Source organism: Antechinus flavipes, chromosome 1, assembly GCF_016432865.1.
Source record: "Antechinus flavipes isolate AdamAnt ecotype Samford, QLD, Australia chromosome 1, AdamAnt_v2, whole genome shotgun sequence".
Classification (NCBI taxonomy): Eukaryota; Metazoa; Chordata; class Mammalia; order Dasyuromorphia; family Dasyuridae; genus Antechinus; species Antechinus flavipes.
Window position 1 is genome coordinate 80,914,626 of NC_067398.1, and position 17,114 is coordinate 80,931,739.

At 35.7% G+C, this 17,114-nt stretch overlaps 1 protein-coding gene across 5 annotated transcripts in view; it reads left to right on the top strand.

Annotated features, from left to right (window-relative positions):
* POC1A (POC1 centriolar protein A) overlaps window positions 1-17,114 on the top strand; it is a 215,516-nt gene that overhangs the window by 51,886 nt on the left and 146,516 nt on the right. For all 5 annotated transcript variants that reach the window (XR_007951902.1, XM_051985340.1, XM_051985357.1 and 2 more), the window contains exons 8-9: window positions 7,849-7,917; window positions 10,013-10,108. Coding sequence is in view for 4 of the 5 variants with exons in the window: in XM_051985340.1 (XP_051841300.1) it covers window positions 7,849-7,917; window positions 10,013-10,108 (165 nt within the window). In the remaining variant the exon portion in view is untranslated. The remainder of the gene's footprint in view (window positions 1-7,848; window positions 7,918-10,012; window positions 10,109-17,114) is intronic.

The window sequence follows — 17,114 nt, forward strand, 5'->3', positions numbered from 1 at the left end:
CTATGACCTGTATAATATATGCAGGCTCATAGTTACTTGAGCTTTGGCCAGCTATAAACATATTTACTTAACCTGAGCTGATGACATTTATCAGTATTTGACATTTATAGATGTTTAGTCTATTAGCTGGACCACTATCTACTTGATTAAGCCTGAAGGCCTGATTTTCTGTTTCCTAGAAATCAGGAGATTTTGGGGAAACAGAAACCTTCCATTCCAATCTCTCCAAATAGGAACAACCAATTAGATGCCTCCCCCTATCCTTCTCAATGCTTTCTTACTTGTGATGTAATCTCTTGTATAAAACCTATGTATCTTTACTACTACTTTAGTCCTCCTACTGTGAGCTTTCTCTTTCCCTTATCTCATGATAGAACAACTCGTCCTCTGGAGGTTTTTAATAAACAACTTTTCTGCCTTCTACTGAATGATCTCTGAGTAGTCATTTTGGGTAAGTTTTATCCTCACAGTGGTGTTTTAGGAGTAAGGTATTAAGGTTCGAAAGATAGATCAGGGCCAGATTTTTGGAAGATTTTGAATCTTGACTCAGCCATTTTGAGGGACTGGTTATGGCATTCTGAGAGTCATACTTTAGAAAGACCAGCCTGGCAGTAGTGTGAGGAAAACTGGAAGGAGGAAAAAATGGAAGCAATTAAAATCAATTAAAAGGTGATTGCAGTTGTTTGGAAAGAAAGATATAAAGGAATCAATGTGAGAACTGTTGGGAAAAGTTTATTATAGAACTTGTCATTTGAATGGTTTCAAACTTGGGTGACTGCTGAAGGTAGAGATGCCATAAACAGAAGTAGTGAATGTAGGAGAAGGAGCTGGTTTTATCAGGTCAGAGATGGGTGGAGATGATGAATTTGGTCTTGGACCTGTGGAGTTGGATATATTGGCAGGAATTCTGGTAGGATAGTCTTTGGAAATTCAAACTAAGAACTCTCTAAGAGTTGGCTGTCAGGAGCAGATCATAAGGAATGAAAGAGAGAGAAGTTAAGAAAATAAAGGCCAGGGGAGTGTAGAGTGTAGAACAATCTTTCTAGAAGGAAAGGTAAGAATGAGCTGTAGGCAGTTCAGCAATAGGAGCAGAGAAGGCAGCATTTACTTGCTAAGACTTGATAGAAAAGATAGAAGAATATCAGAGCTGGAAAGAAATTTAGAAGTGCTTTAGAGAACCAACCCCTTAATGTGTCTGCTGTAAAAACAAGCCTAGAGAAATTACTCAACATCATTGGTTAATAACATCTTGCAAATCTCACCTGAGCAAAGATTCTGATACCCTTTTTTATTAGTTGGAACTGGGAATAATAGAGTAGAAACATGGATTTATTTATTTTGGGGCATGAAATATAATATAGAATCATAGCCATTTGTTTCAGTCCCTTGGAGCTATTTGTAAGAGAGTGGTGGGTGGTAGGTGGGTGGGAGGAAGTTAAATTTGGTGTTCCAGTTGTGTTTTTGGTTGCTTGTTCACTTAGACTCTACATGAACATAGAACTGGATGCATTGTGTTGTAAAAGTGATTTTCACATAGTTCACATGTTTAGCTGTTCTAGCATAAAGGTTACATTGTACTGGCGTGAACTCTTTAGAATGTCCCAGCCTACCCTGGGAACCCTTCCCCCACCCCAAATCTAGCTCCCACCTTCCCCTGCTTTGAACCTTTACCTGCTCTCATCAGCATATGTTTTCTATTGCATGTGTTCTTCTTGCACTATAAACTCTGCAGGGGATGGGGGTGGAAGTGGGGGAACATGTCAAAATAATCTGTGTACTCCTCACAACCTTGGTGCAGTAACTGTTATACAGAAGGAACTCAGGAAATATTTGTTAAATGAATGAATGGCCCAGAATGGCCCATTTTGTTGTAATGCAACATTGTTGCAGTTAGACTTTCTAGAAATTGTATCACAAAGTATTGAGATGAAAGCAATGCTTTTGGTAAAAAGTAGCACTTGAAGAAGCTTGGGTTCCCCCCTTTCTTCCCTCTCTTTCCAATTCCTGAGTCTTCTGTCCTGTAGTTTTTACTTGGAAGAATTGGTTACTAGTTTGGGTAAATTTCTTTGGGCAGGTTGGTTGGGGTGTTTGAGAAAGGTCAGAAGAATTGAAAGGTAACAATAACTACCTGGCTACAGGTCAAAGTACTGATCCATTTTGGAGCAGCTCAGCTCTCCTTTCTTTCTCTGCAATGCAAATGCTCCAGAGAGAGTAGTGTGCCATGGACAGGGATCAGAGAAAGCATCTACATACACTAGATCATTCCTGGTTGAAAAGTCATTGCTTTAAAGTTGACTCAGATACACAGTTACTGTGAGTTGTCTGCTACTCAGACATGGCTGGTTTGAAATGTTCTGGCAACTGGCAAAACTGAAGGACCACTTCTTTAAAAAGTGGGGACTGGGGAGAGCAGGAGAGAGTGAGTGATGATGTAAGGAGGTTTTTTGAGATGAAGAGACTAGGAAAAGAGAGCTCAAGTTTGAATACCTTTAATTTTTTCAAAGAAGACAAAGTCCACAGCTGAGAGAAATGGGAAAAGAGAGAGGTGTGAGAGAAGTCTTGAGAAGGGAAGGAAAAGTTCTGGAAAAGCTTCTTTGAAGAGGGAGATAAGTAGTGAGTTAAGGAGAAATTAAAATTGAAATTACTGTCTTTCTACAGTAAGGACCCAGTTAAAGTTGTAGTGTACCTAGAGAGCACAATTGTGAAACTTCTAGTTGCATGCAGCACTTTTGAGTAAGAGAAGAGAATGAGAATGGTGGAAATAATAATCTAGAGGCAAGGTTTGGTGGTGATGGAACAAGGGAACAAGGGGTTACATCAGGATGATGTAAAGTGGAAATAGCCAACTGTTGGGTTGGTTTTGGAGAAGGAAAAAAAAATCAAGTCAAAGCGGAGGTAATAGTCTGAGAAAGAATGGAATTAAAAGGAAATTATGATGATTTAAAGGAATATTAAGAGCTTCTTTCTAATTGGTTAGTAGAACACCTATGGATATTGGTGAGATTGAATGTGTGATCATCACTATAGGTGGCTGAATTGGAGTCAAAGAAGAGATTTTAGGATTTAAGGAGGCTGAGGAATTAAGAGATTAGAGAGTTTGAAAGAATATTTGTGGATTTTCAAGCCCCTTAGTTGAAGGAATTGGGGAAGAGACGAAAATGGTAAATTTAAGAATAGAGGAAGAATGATCTGGAATTTGATACAACCATTATAATTTGTATTGGGTAGAAAATTTTCCTTAGTGAATGTCAAAGGAAGAAAGATTGTTGAGTAATGCAGAAAAAAAATAAATCTTGACAACGAGTCAAAAAAAGAAATAGAATTCATTATGACCCTTTTTCTTTAGAAAATTAAATTTTTTTATTGAACTAAAATAATGAAAAAGAAGATTGTATATAAAATCGAATATCTGTAACATACTATCTTTCTATTTTAAAAGGTATTTATTAACTTTAACATAATAGGACTAACATTATTCAGCTTATCTTTGTCATCTGAATTTCTCTACTCTGCTGTTTATCCTTTTATAATATTTCATGAAAGCTCTAATTTTTTTTTTCATTATTCATTCCCTTCTACAAATCCCTCCATTCCCAGCATTCTCCACCCACCCCGAAAAAAGCCCTCCTTTGTAACGAATGAGTTTTAGGCAAGCCAAATAAATTCATATATTGGTTGTGTCTAAAAACAGGTCTCTTTTCTTTCATATCTAGTTTTAATATTTCTCTGCCAAGATAAAGGAACCATAATTCATCATTAGTCTTCTGAAGTAGTACTGGTTATTGGAGTCATTAATTCTTAAGTCTTTCAAAGTCAGTTTCCTTTATGTTATTGTTGTCACCATATAACTTGTTTTCTTGATTCTCTGAGAGTCTTCCAAGTTTCCCTTAATTGTCTTTCATCATTTTTTATGGTACAATTAATGTTACATTACATTCATAATGCCATTTATTCAGGCATTTCCCAGTTAATAGGCATTAACTTTATTTTCAGTTCTTTGCTACCACAAAAAAGTAGTGTTCTAAATATTTTAAAATTTTTATATTCATTGTAAATGGAATATTATTGTTCTATAAGAATTGTTTTGATTGTGTAATAACTTTAAGGTTTATGAACACTTGCCTATATTATCCTATTTGTTAAATTTCTAGCAGAGTACTAAAATACTTAGAAGTATAAAGTGGATATGAGCTTTTATGATCATCTAAATACAATATTTGCCTATCCAGTGACTGACTTAGAAAGAATCGATCTGAAGTACATTTAGTACTGCATTTTTGCCAAACAGTAGCAGTGAAGGGCTTTTGGTATTGCTGTCTATTCCTCTCTAATTGTTATATTCCTCCATTAACAAACATTGTTTTTTGATGTGTTACAACAGGGATTGGGAACAACATACCTGGTCTTGTTTGAACAATGGCAAAATGGGATTACCCTGTAGTGACAGACTAGATCTTTTTCAGCCCCTATTAATTCTACTGCTGTCCCTTCCTTAATTCATATTTCTTTTGTATGTAACTTAATGGTACATATTTGTTTGCTTCAAGGACTATTTTTTGCCTCTTTTTGTATCCTCAGAACTTAGCACAATGGCTGGCACATATTGGATGCTTAATGTTTGTTGACTGACTAGATTGGTCAAGTACTGACTCTTTTTAAAGAGACAGTATTTTAGTCTCTGAGTGCTTGTCCTAATTGGTTCTGGGAATATATTAAATCCCTGATTCTGAAAGATTATATAAAAATATAGAATGTCAATCCAACGCTGGAGCTCTTATTGCCTCTGTATTTGAAAACTAATTTCTATTGCCTGTAGAAGTGGGGATGTGTACTTGATTATTATACTTCTCCAGACAAGTGCACTGCTTTTTTTCTAATACTTATTATTTTCTTCAAAGAACTCGATTGCATAGTATATGACCAATTTGGTAAACATTTTAGTGGTCAGGAATGAATTTAGTAACTTATGCTTTTAGTTTCCCTCAAACATTAAAGCACTTGACCTCTCTTGCTGAACCCACTCAGCAGGGCCCAGAATGTAGAGCTCTACCATCAAATATTTGTTGAATGAGGCTCACATTTTTTTTAAATGCACAATCAGCTCTTAATTGGAGAGTCGTGGAATTTGGGTGACTTCTTTTTGAAAGTTAAAAAAAAAAAGCCAAGTAGATACAGTTGTGGCTTGGTCCAGGCAGAGTCTCAGTTTCTGGCTGGGCTACTTTGGGAACTTATGTGATTCTCCTAGAACATCTGGCTCACACTTGGCCTCCCCAAATAGGATATGATCCTGAAACTTATCAAAGAATTAGAATTCTGTTTGTTTTCTTATCTCCTGCTCATTGTGATTCTACTTTTGGAACTTTGTTTCTAGACATAATGTACCTAGCATGACATTTTGTGGTCATAGTTGAGTGCGGTCAAGCAAGGAATTGAACTCAACAAATATTTGTTTAGTCATTTGTTGTTACTGAAACCTCTTAGAAACTAATCACTAGTTAGAAACTTGTGCTAAGGCAATCTTTTTATTTAGGCTTTTTATACTTTTTTCTTTCCCTCTTCTTTTCAACTTCTCCACCCTGCTTCCTTTTCTAATTACATATTTCACTGTGTGCTCAGTTTTCTATTTGTATGGATAACATGATGAAATGAAAAGTCTGCCAGATTGAAAGGCACATTTGAAATTGACTTGTCTCCTTGTCTGATTTCCATAGCTGTGAGGAGAATTTGGTGAAAGAATTATTGAAAGCATATATAGCTATTATTACAGTGGCACTTGTTTCTAACAAAAACATGATTGTCCACATAAATCTGATCTGTGATTTTCCATTGGAAGAAGTGTTCTAGATTCTCTCCTAGCCCTGGGTGTGAACAGTGAAGTTCTGTAACTCCTCGCCACTTGAGGACAGCCTCCTTAGCAACAGATGTATGGGAGGCATCTCTGCTTCCATCCCAGCTTTGGTACCCACTCTCTTTGTTCATGTGTTGGGGTTGTGGTTAGAGAGAGTAGGATATTGTTGGCACTGTGGCTCCACAGACAATTTTGAAATAATTTAGTGAGAAATGGGGTAGCTATATTTGAACAATCTAAAATTGTGGATACTTGTGGGTCTTTCCAGAATACTACCTTGTGACATTCCATTTCTTTTTGACTGAAGAGTCCAACTTTCAAATGTCTTGTTATTCTCCAGTGCCAGCTATTACTCAGAATAATCTCAGAAATGCTTAAGAGGTGAAAATATTCCTAGAGTCAGAAGTGTTAAGCTCACCATTGTGGGAATAAATAACAGCAGTGTATTTGGGGAAAATAAGGCTATTTTGGGGGATGTCCCTAACCTTAGAGCCTTGGTATAAAAGGAAAGAAACCATGTCTTTCTTCATTTCCTCTATCAGAGACTGAAGCTTAGTTCTCCTGCTTCTAGTTCTTCTAGCTGGGCAACCTAGAGATGGGCCCGTTATGCACTTTGGGGAACTTTGTTTCAATTCCCTATGCAACATGGAAAATTGGTTACAAACATTCCTTTTCATGTTTAACCATTTCCTATCCAGAATATCATTCTCAGTATTTAAGAACATGTGAGGGGATGGGGGAAAGCAGTTCAGAAAAGCTTAACAACATGTGAAGCAAAATATGAAAGCTTGAACTAGAGTAGGGCCTATGCTAGTAGAAAAGAGGACAGATATAAGAAATATTGCAAAAGGAGAAATGACAGAATTTACCAGTTGATTAAATATGTTGAATGAGGAAGAAGGAGGAAGAAGAATTTCAGTGTTAATATTAAGACTTAGGTGACAAAATGTTGTCCTTAGCTCAAATGGGAAGTTTTGAAGAGGGTAAGGTTTTTTTTTTGTTGTTGTTGTTGTTAAGATGGAGTATGAATTCCAAGTTTTGGACATGTTGAATTAAGGATGTCTACAGAGAACTGAGTTTGAAATAGCCAGTATGCACTTGAGATGTGAGACGGAGCAGAACTGCACAGATATCATTTGCAAAGGCTTTAGGCTTTACCAAAGAGTTAATAGAAGTGGATGTTTTTTTTTTTTTTTGAAGGGGAGGCATTTTATTTTTATATAAATGTAAATATATATATGTATATGTGTGTGTATAAAATTAGAGCTTTTTATTTTCAAAATATATATACATGGATAATTTTCAACATACACCCTTGCATTTCAAATTTTTTCCCTCTCTTTCCCTCTCCCCTAGATGACAAGTAATTTCAATATATGTTAAACATGTGCAGTTCTTCTATATATATTTACACAAATATCATACTGCACAAGAAATACCAGATCAAAAAGGAAAACAATGAGAAAGAAATTAAAATGCAGGCAAATAACAAAAAAGTGAAAATACTGTGTTGTAATCCACATTCAGTTCTCATAGTTCTCTCTCTGGGTGCAAATGGCTCTCTTCATCATAAGTACTTTAGACCTAGTCGGAATCATCTCATTGTTGAGAAGAACCAAGAACTAGACATTCTTTAGACAGAAAGTTTTTAGAGATGGGAAAGGATCTTTTGGAATGAGGATAGCTAATGTTTTGTGGACAACTCTTGATTTTGGCAGAGAGAGGAAGGGAACCGGAGGTGGGGGGCAGGGCAGAGGAAACAGGTAGATTACCAGAATTTTCCTGAAACTATGAATCATCCAAAGATCAGGTAAGAGATGTATGGTAGGATGCCATCTTCCTGCTCAAGATTCAATCCTGAGTGGAGAATTACTTATATTTTAAAGGCTTTGTATTAATACTAGTTTAAGATAAACTTTTCTCATTTTCTTTACATGTTATAATTTAATATGATTCTTTCTTTTTCTCTTCCTTCCCTTTTCATTCCTACCTAATAATAGGGACCAGCTACCTGTGTTGCCTTTTCAAGATCTGGGGAATTATTTGCTTCTGGAGGTGTTGATGAGCAAGTAAGTATAAACATCTGTCAGGCACGAAATTGTGTTATAGATGGTGGGGCCATACCATTCTATCTCCTTCGTTTTTGGAGACCTGTGGACTATAAAATGAAGTGCATTCTCTTATTCAAAAAAATGGCAGCTTTCAAGACTAGCTGGTTTTTTTTTTTTTTTTTTGTACAACAAAATGTGATGTACTTCTAGTCTTCTCCATTGTCTTTATTTTTGGTGGTTTCTTCTTCTTTGTGGTATGGAGGAAAATTAAGTACTTGAATATAAATATGATTTGATGGAACATGGCCAGTATTAAAGATGGAAATTTTTAATTGTATGTTTAATTTTTCTTTTACATGCTGCAGCCTTTGACATATATCTTAAAGTCATTAATATAAGCACCAAGCTTGCAAGTATCCATAGCTTGGTAATTTATTAAACTTATAAAAGTGCCCTTTGTCTTACAGCAGGAATAGGGAACATCTTGCCTAAGGGCTGCATAAGACCCAAGAAATCATTTGCTAAGGCAACTGCAAACAATGATGAGCTGAAAGCTAGGTACAACTTCTTACTGACTGAGTTCTATACATTGATAATTTTGAATGGCCTTTGAATGATGTTATAAATGTTCAAATGGCCCTTGGAAGAAAAAAGGTTCCCCATCCCTGTCTTATAGACAGGGTTCTACTTGGTTATGATGGTTATGGTATCATAATGTTACAGAGATAAATCTAAGTTCCTATTGCCATTTTATTAGAAAGGAAAATGGAGAAATAGACATGTTGTATGAGTAGTAAAAGTCACAGAGCTAGTTGTGAATTTATTCCTGATTCCACTGGCTAAGGCTTAAAGAATGAAGAGGATAAGTATGGTGCTTTTCATTTTTTTTTTCCATCGATAAACATTTGTAAGTACATTTGTTGTGCCAGCCATTGGGCTAGGGATATAAAAAGAGACCAAAGACAGTCCCTACCTTTAAAGGCCTTACAATCATGGGATAGGATTTTAGAACTGATCCATCTAAAACTTAGGCAGAGATTTCTTTTCTGCTTTGTTTTTATTTTGTTTTTTCCTTTCCTAAACATGAATAGCCTGAAGCCACCTCATATATCCAGGTATCCCTGGAAAAGTCTCATTCTGTAAATCTTGACTTTTTCAAAGCTAACAATCTCTTCCTCATTAGACCTATGCTGGTGATTGATTGCTTTTCAATTTCCCTAATGTCATAAGATTTGGTTTTTGATTGAAGTTTGCAAGATGCTCTCAGACTGTTACAATATCTTAAAACTATTGCTCCTCCCTCCATGTGTATTTGTATTAAAAATATAACATTACACTTACATATGTATAAATGTAATATGTGTAAAAATACATTTATTTGTGTGTCTTGTTTTTTTCTCTCCTTTGAGTTTTCTTAGCCTTTTAGTTTTACTTCATCTTACCTACATCAGATTGCAAAAGATATAATGTATTTTTTGAATCTTCATCCCATTGCAATATAGTCCAATTTCCGGTACCTTTTGATTGGTAAAAAAAATTTCATTTGGATTAAAGTGATTCTACCCAGGTTAAGAATATATCTTTAAGGTCGGCCAGTACTCATGATTTTCAGAATTGACATCCTGAGAAAAGAGTGAGTTCTTATTATGTTATTCTTTTGAACTCTTAGTGGGCTTTCATTTTTCAGAGGAGTAGCTAAATGAGTGTATGGATCAACCTTGAAAACATCTATAGTTTTAAAAGTAATTAAGCCTGTAAAAGTTGCCCTTATGCTATAGAATGCATTGATTCTTCCTGAATTTCCATTACCATCCTCCTGATAATTCAAACTACTGTTCTGTTCCACCATTACTTCCATTCACCAGGATGAGGAAATCCAAAGATCTAATGGCTAAAAATACACAGCTTTCTAGGAAAACCAAATAGGAAGGGAATAGCAAACAGTTTTTCTCTTTTGTTACCCGATCTTCCTACTATTTCTTATATATGTAGAGGCTTATTTTTACCACTGAATAAGATCCACATAGGGTTTTATATAAGTACATGCATACACATATGCACACATGTATGTATGTATGTGCATGTACATACATGCGTGCCTTTTTTTCTTCAGGTGATGGTATGGAAGTCTAACTTTGATACAACTGATTATGGAGATCCCCTGAAGACCCACAGATCTGGCAGTTCGAAGGATGATGTCAAGAGTCCGGTAGGTGAATTTGAAGAAGAGATTTTTGAGATCTTGGACTTTGTCAATGGATTGAGATTAGAGGAGCATACTTCAGAAAAGTTGGGGATAGGAGAATGTTAGGTTTCCTGTGTATGAAGATTTTTATTACTAAATCTGATGCACAAAGAACACTTGAAAACTTTACATTTGGATACTTTCTACTTGGATACTTTACTGTATTAATGGAATTCTCCCTATGTAAGACATATGGACCTAGAAAATGATTAATCAAAATAGCTGCTTGATTTCTGTGAGGAAAGATCTGGCTTTCTTTTGTACCCTATTTAACCTATATGTGCTAGAGGAAATTTTCCTTGGCACATTTTTTCTTTGGGGAGGCTTTCAGGAAGTTGTGATTTTTCAGGTGTAGAACCAGGCTGGATCCATTAGCACCAGCTGTTGTAGAACTTAGAAGGTTGCCTTGATTTCAGAATGTCTTTTTAAACCTACCAGAAGAAAGTTCATCTCTTGCCAAACCATTTCCAGTAAGTTTAAGAAGGTGTCTTTAAGAACTGCATAGTGTTCAAATTAAAATTGTACAATTAATATGTGATTCATTCATTAAAGTCCTAGTCTTTATGTCTGAAGCTAAGTATTGCTATATGGAATTTGTTATCCAGAGTGTTTTCTGGGTATTTTATATTCATATTTGCCTACAACCTTTTTATGCTTGTGAACCCTGGCCAACTGTGCATTCATTAGATGAGGAAATTGACTTACCAGGAAGTGATATTTCCAAGGTCATATAATAAATTTTGGCAGAAGTCAAAGAAAAAATCATGGAAGTTTTCTGATTTCCCTATTTGTTTTTTGATTAACTGATAATTCTTGGCCATATCCCTCCTATCCTGTTTCACTCAGTTTATGACTTCTCACCCATATAATTGAGAAGTTGTTTCTGAGGTAGGCCTGTCTGGCCATCCATCCACACGAACTATACTCTTTCTTCTTCCTCTCTACTCATCAGTCCTTCTCCCCTCCATGTGGAGGCAACTGTAAGTATGTGTGATTGTTTATGACAGATCATCTTGTGCTTAGTAAAATATTTTCCAACTCTGGCCTGAAGAGGTTATTCACAACCTTACACATATTTCTGCCAGTCTTCACCCTGGCTTTTTGGCTTCCAGTTTTCACTTGTAGAATCTTATTGTTGTGCCATCTAATATGATTTCTCACCTTTTGTAGATGTCTTCTCTGTAATATCCCTGACAGACTATGCTTGAACACAGTTTAATAAGGAAACTCATTCCATAAATTGTTGTTGTTAAGTCATTGTGTCTGATTCTTTGTGTGCCCATGAAATTGGCCATGGATTTTTTTTTTGGCAAAGATACTGGAATCATTTGCCATTTCCTTCTTTAATGTGTGCCCATTTTATTGATGAGGAACTGAAACAAATATAGGTTAAATGATTTGCCCAGGGTCACCTATCTACAAAGTGTCTGATGCTGGATTTGAACTCTCTTTCTGATTCCAGGCTTGGCATTCTCTTCACTGTACCACATAGCTGCTCCTGTTTCATGTATTTTGTTGTTGTTCAATTGTTTTCAGTCGTTTTTGACACTCTGTGACCCCTTCTAGTGGTTTTCTTAGGAAAGGTACAGGATTGGTTTGCCATTTTCTTCACCAATTCATTTTATAGATGAGGAAATTGAGACAAACAAGGATAAGTGACTTGGCCAGGGTCACACAGCAAGGAAGTATCTGAGGTCAGATTGAATTCAGTTTTCCCAACTTCAGGCCTAGCCTTGTATTCACTGTTACCATCTAGCTGATCTCAGCTTTAAATGTTAGGAAATTCTCAATTGAGTTTAAACTTTCTTCCTTATAATTTCTGTTCATTTGGTCCTAATTCTGTCTCCTTGGGCTATAGAAAATAAATTTGATTTCTTGTCCAGTTTACATCCATTTAAATATTAAAATAACAATAGTAAATCTTTCCATATTATCTCATTTGATCTCTCTGAGAGAGAGATGCTAATATTCTTGGCCATTTGAAGAATGCTTACAGGTGCCTATTATTTCAATTATGATCAATAATAATAATTATTATTCATATTTTATGCTTTGTTTTACAAAATGTTTTCCCTCACGAATGTGTAAAACAAGTAGCCCTCTCACTTTACAGATGAGAAGATTAAGGACAGGGAGTTCTAATGTGTTCCATTGTCTGTGATCATGTATTCACTAGAAATTAGACCTGCTGACCTCAGCTTTAGCTCCTTTCTATTTTCCTTCCTTTCTTCAGACTGAACATCCCTTTAACAGTTTGTCATTGAATTGAATGGTTTCCAGTCCTTTTGCTGGTTATGTTTCATTCTTTGGTTGTGTTCCAGTTTGTTGTTAAATCTTCTTCAAATGTAGTGTGCAATGATGAGCAATATTCCAGTTGTAAATTGACAAGTGCCCTGTGAGACTCCTAATTCTCTTGATCAAGATATTATATCCTGATACTATAGCCTCAATTTGTACTATCATTATTATCTTTCTGCAGCTATATCATGCTACTGACTCCTGAGTTTGAGGTCAATCAAAACCCAATTTCTTTTCCAGTTATAGATTGGAGTTCTAATTCTAGAATAGACTTATTTATTCCTCCAACAAACCTTCATTCATCAGTTTGCAGGAAGTATGGTTTACTGTGTACAGTGCTGAACTTGGAGTCTGGAAGACTTGGGTTCCAGTTATATCCCAGACACTAACCCTGTGTGATTATGGGCTTAAATAGAAAAATGAAGTACTAAATTTTCCCTTTCAGTTCATAATCCCATGTCTTTCTAGCACAAGCTTTCTGTTAGAAGCTCCAAAAAGAAGAGTTCCTAACTTCAAGGATTATGGGGAAGAGTACAACTCATGCTAGTGATAATCATAGTCATATTGGGAGCTCTGGGAAGCATTGACTGCTATAGAGGGATTAGGAAAAGGCTTTGAACAAAAAGTGACTGAGTTTTTAAGAGTTTGGAATTAAGTTAGACATTCTTAGTTTAACCATCTAATTGGATAAGCATTTATTAAGACTGGCATGTTCCAGGCACTATGCTACATGCTAGGAACACAGATAAAAGGGCAATAGTCCTTTCTATCTAGGATATCCCTTCTATCTATTCTAGGATTTTGCATTCTAATAAGAAAGACAGGATATAAATGTACAAAATAAAGGTAATTTGGGGGAAGATATTAATAACTGGGAGATCAGATGGTGCTTTGGAATTTGTATACCCAGTCACTGTGGATATGTAATTCTCCAGCACTTCACTAGCATATGAACGGGATTGGAAGAAGTGGATAGTGGGAAAAATCCACAATTGGGGTTTGGAAAGACATGAGTGATAGTAGGATAAGGAGGGGCAGGTTATGAGTTGAGGATAGTGCAGTGTTGAATTGGTTAACTATAGGGTCAAGATTGAGAAGGACAGAAAAATGAAGTTATATTAAGTGTTGGAGATTACTGAGGAATGGAGGAGACTGGAGGTCACATTAAGGATAGGTTTAGGAAGATGAATTACTAGAAGAGATAGGAAGTTAGGATCATCTAAGGGAATTTTGGAATCATGTATATGATGGAACACTTGTGACTAATGGTGAGATCAAGAGTGTCAATGTTCTTTTGTGGAATAAAAAAGTGTCAAGTGATTTGAAGACACTGAGGAATTGGGAGGCTGCCATGTTTAAGGAAACAAAAATGTTGAAGGTCTTCTGGTACATTTATTTATCTGTAAACATAGGGGCTATGTGTATTATGTAAAATATTGCACACACAAATATATACATATACATTTCTACATATATGTGTATATATTTTTGTATGTAAAATCTCACAATATAGTACATATATTTGTGTGTATATGTCTGTGAGAAAACATACACATGCAAATACACATTGTAATTAGAAAAGAGAGAGAAAGGACTAAGAACTGATGGTGTCCAGAAAGGCTCCTAATGGAGCTGGCCCCTATGCTAAGCTTTGAAGGCAACTAGGGATTCTGAGAAGCAGAGGTGAGAAGGGCAGAATGGGTAGAGTGCACTGCAAGTAGATGGGACTATGCAAAGAAACAGAACTGGGAGATGGGGTACTAAGTTTGGGAACAACAGGCAAGAAAGTTTAACTAAAATGTTAGGTTCAAGAAGGGGAGTAATTTACAATAATTTTTGAAGATAGACTGGAGCCATATCATGAGTTCTTTAATTGCTGTACCTATGAGTTTGTATTTTAACCTTAATGTAATAGGGAACTACTAATATATGCTACTATTATATGCAAAGAGGAGGCTGAAAACACAATCAGTCAGTTAGGAGATTCTTCTAGTAATTGAGGCAATAGCATGAGGATAGTGGCAGTAGAAGTGAAGAAAATGAATTTAAGACATATGGAAGCATAACTGGCAAGACTTGGCAACTGGGAAGAGTAGGGGTATTGAAGAATTGGGGAGGACTTCAAGGTTGGGAAACTGGTTGACTAGAAGAGTAGTGTTGAGTTTTAGAAATAGGAAATTTTGTAGGAGAGATAGGGTTGGCAGTTAGGGGAAGATATAAAAAGTTTGATAAAAGCAAATGAAGTTACTCTTAAACTTGTGTTCATGTGTATTTCAAATGTGGTTATTTTACATGTACATTTAATAATTGTGAATATCCCTAAATTTAAAAAAAATCAATTCTGACTTAAACTTAAGTGTCATGGGTGATTTTCTCTTTGCAAACTTCAACTTTAGCCCTTAAAGGAAGTTTCCAGGAAAACAGGAACTCTAATTTTTGACACCACCTTTTCTTATTATTCCTGTGGCATCTTCTGGGAGCCCTCCAACTGGTACTTGTTAGTCTACTTCCTCCTCTTCCTCTTTACTGTCACCTCTCAGATTCTCAGACCGTCAGCCCTTCCCAATCTTGACCTGTTAACCTGGTTCAGTTATACTGTGTTCTATGCTCTTGAATGGGATTTGATAGTCATTATAGCTAATTTCATTAAGATAAAAATGAGAAAAACTTTAGGTTAAGTCAGAAAATTTCTCTTCTAATGTATATTTTATCATCAGTTTAACTAGTTTTGTGACCACGGGTATATAACCAAGCTTTCTTGGGCCTCTATTTTCTCTTCTGTAAAATGAAGGTCTTTTTCCATCTCTCACAGCATTCTTGTACTAGTGGGATGTCAAAATTCATTGTTAAGTAAAAAGTAAGTGCTATATAAATATAAACTTGGTGATGGTATTATTTGCGCTTCTCACTTCAGCCTATTGAAATCTCTTAAATTTTGAGCCCATTTGTTATATTTGTTGTTCTCAGATAAGTGCTTATAAAGCATCTAGAATTTCCTATTTTGAAAATTAGTATTTAGTCTTCTGGCATCTCTCCTATTTGCTATAATTTTTCAAAGATGACTAACAGTAGTTCTTAAACCATATCAACAGGTTCTTTCATTATCATGGAATGTAATCTCTGTGGGTCTAGAGACTTGATCCTATTTAAAGTGGCTAAGCATTCATATGATTTGTAACTATTTTGTGCTTCAGTTCTTTTATTCGTGTTCATGCTCACTTTTTAATTTTAAAGATCATTCTCCTGAATAGTTTGATGGGAACAAAATATAAAGCTCAGAGAGTTGAGCTTTTTTTCTTTCAACTGTTACTATAACACCATCTATTACCCTGAACAATAGAATTATTCCTTCCTTGTTCATCTTCTTTTCTGAATATAGCATTTAAAAGCCTTTTTTATTATCCTCAAAATGTTCTACAAACCTGCTTATTTTGGGCTTCTTAGTCTTCCCAAGACTGATCTTAAAAATCTGTGTTACTGTTTCAGGTTATGCTGTGTTTAAATCCCCTTCTTCATAAGCTCCATGAGAACAGTGATCATGTTTTCATCTTTTTCTCCCTGAAAACATAGCACAATAGATGCTTTATAAATATTTGTAAAATGAATTATTTTTCCTTGAAGAATAATAAAAGGCTTTTTAAAGAACTCCTGTGTAACTTTCCATGGTTATTTCTTTTAAAATGTTTAATTGGTAACTTTTTAAAATTATTCTGGTCATTTTCCAGTGATTCTCCTCTCTTTTCTTTCCCTTCATAGAATTCTTCTTTATTGGGAATAATAGCCAGCATTTATATACTACTTTAAGGTTTGTAAACCACTTTACAAATATTATCTTTATAACAACCCTGGAATGTAAGTGCTCTTATTCCTCATTTTACAGATGAGAAAACTGAGGCCAACAGCCATGAAGTGACTTGCCCCAAATCACATTTCAGTTGGTGTTTGAAGCTGGATTTGAGCTCAGATCCTTCTGATTTGGGGGCCCACACTCTACCCAGCTCCTTCTGAAGTAAAATGATGTATAGTCACGTTCCACTTTCATGTCTTTTTTCTTTCATTAGTATAAATTTTAGTCATACTGTTAGAATTTTGTTCTTTAGACCCTCTAGTGCTTCCTTAGCTATTTTCTCATTGAATGTCTTAGGCTATAAGATTATAACTATAATCTTTGAGATTAAAAAAAAATTTCCCCCCCAAATCTAGGTCTTTATCCAACCCCTAATATTCTCATTTGTTAGAAATTGTTATGATGACATGATCAGTGCATCCTAAAGTTGCTTTAGGTTGTGCTTCTTTATTGCTGGCAGGAAATCCAGAGCAGCAGTTTTCCTTATTGCTTTGTCTACCTTTTGAGAAATTCAGTGACTTAACCAGAAAAAGTAATGACATATCAGGAACTCTGCTTCTAGCAGTGAGAAACCTCAAGCAGGTGTTTGTTTTGGTGAATACTCATAATGGAATGTTACATTCTAGATCAGGAGTCCTCAAACTTTTTAAATAGGGGGCCAGTTCACTGTCCCTCAGACTGTTGGAGAGCCAGATTATAGTAAAAATAAAAACTTTGTTTTGTGGGTCTTTAAATAAAGAAATAGCCCTGGGTGAGGGGGATAATCGTCCTCAGCTGCTGCATTTGGCCTGTGGGCTGTGTAGTTTGAGGACCCCTGCTGTAGAT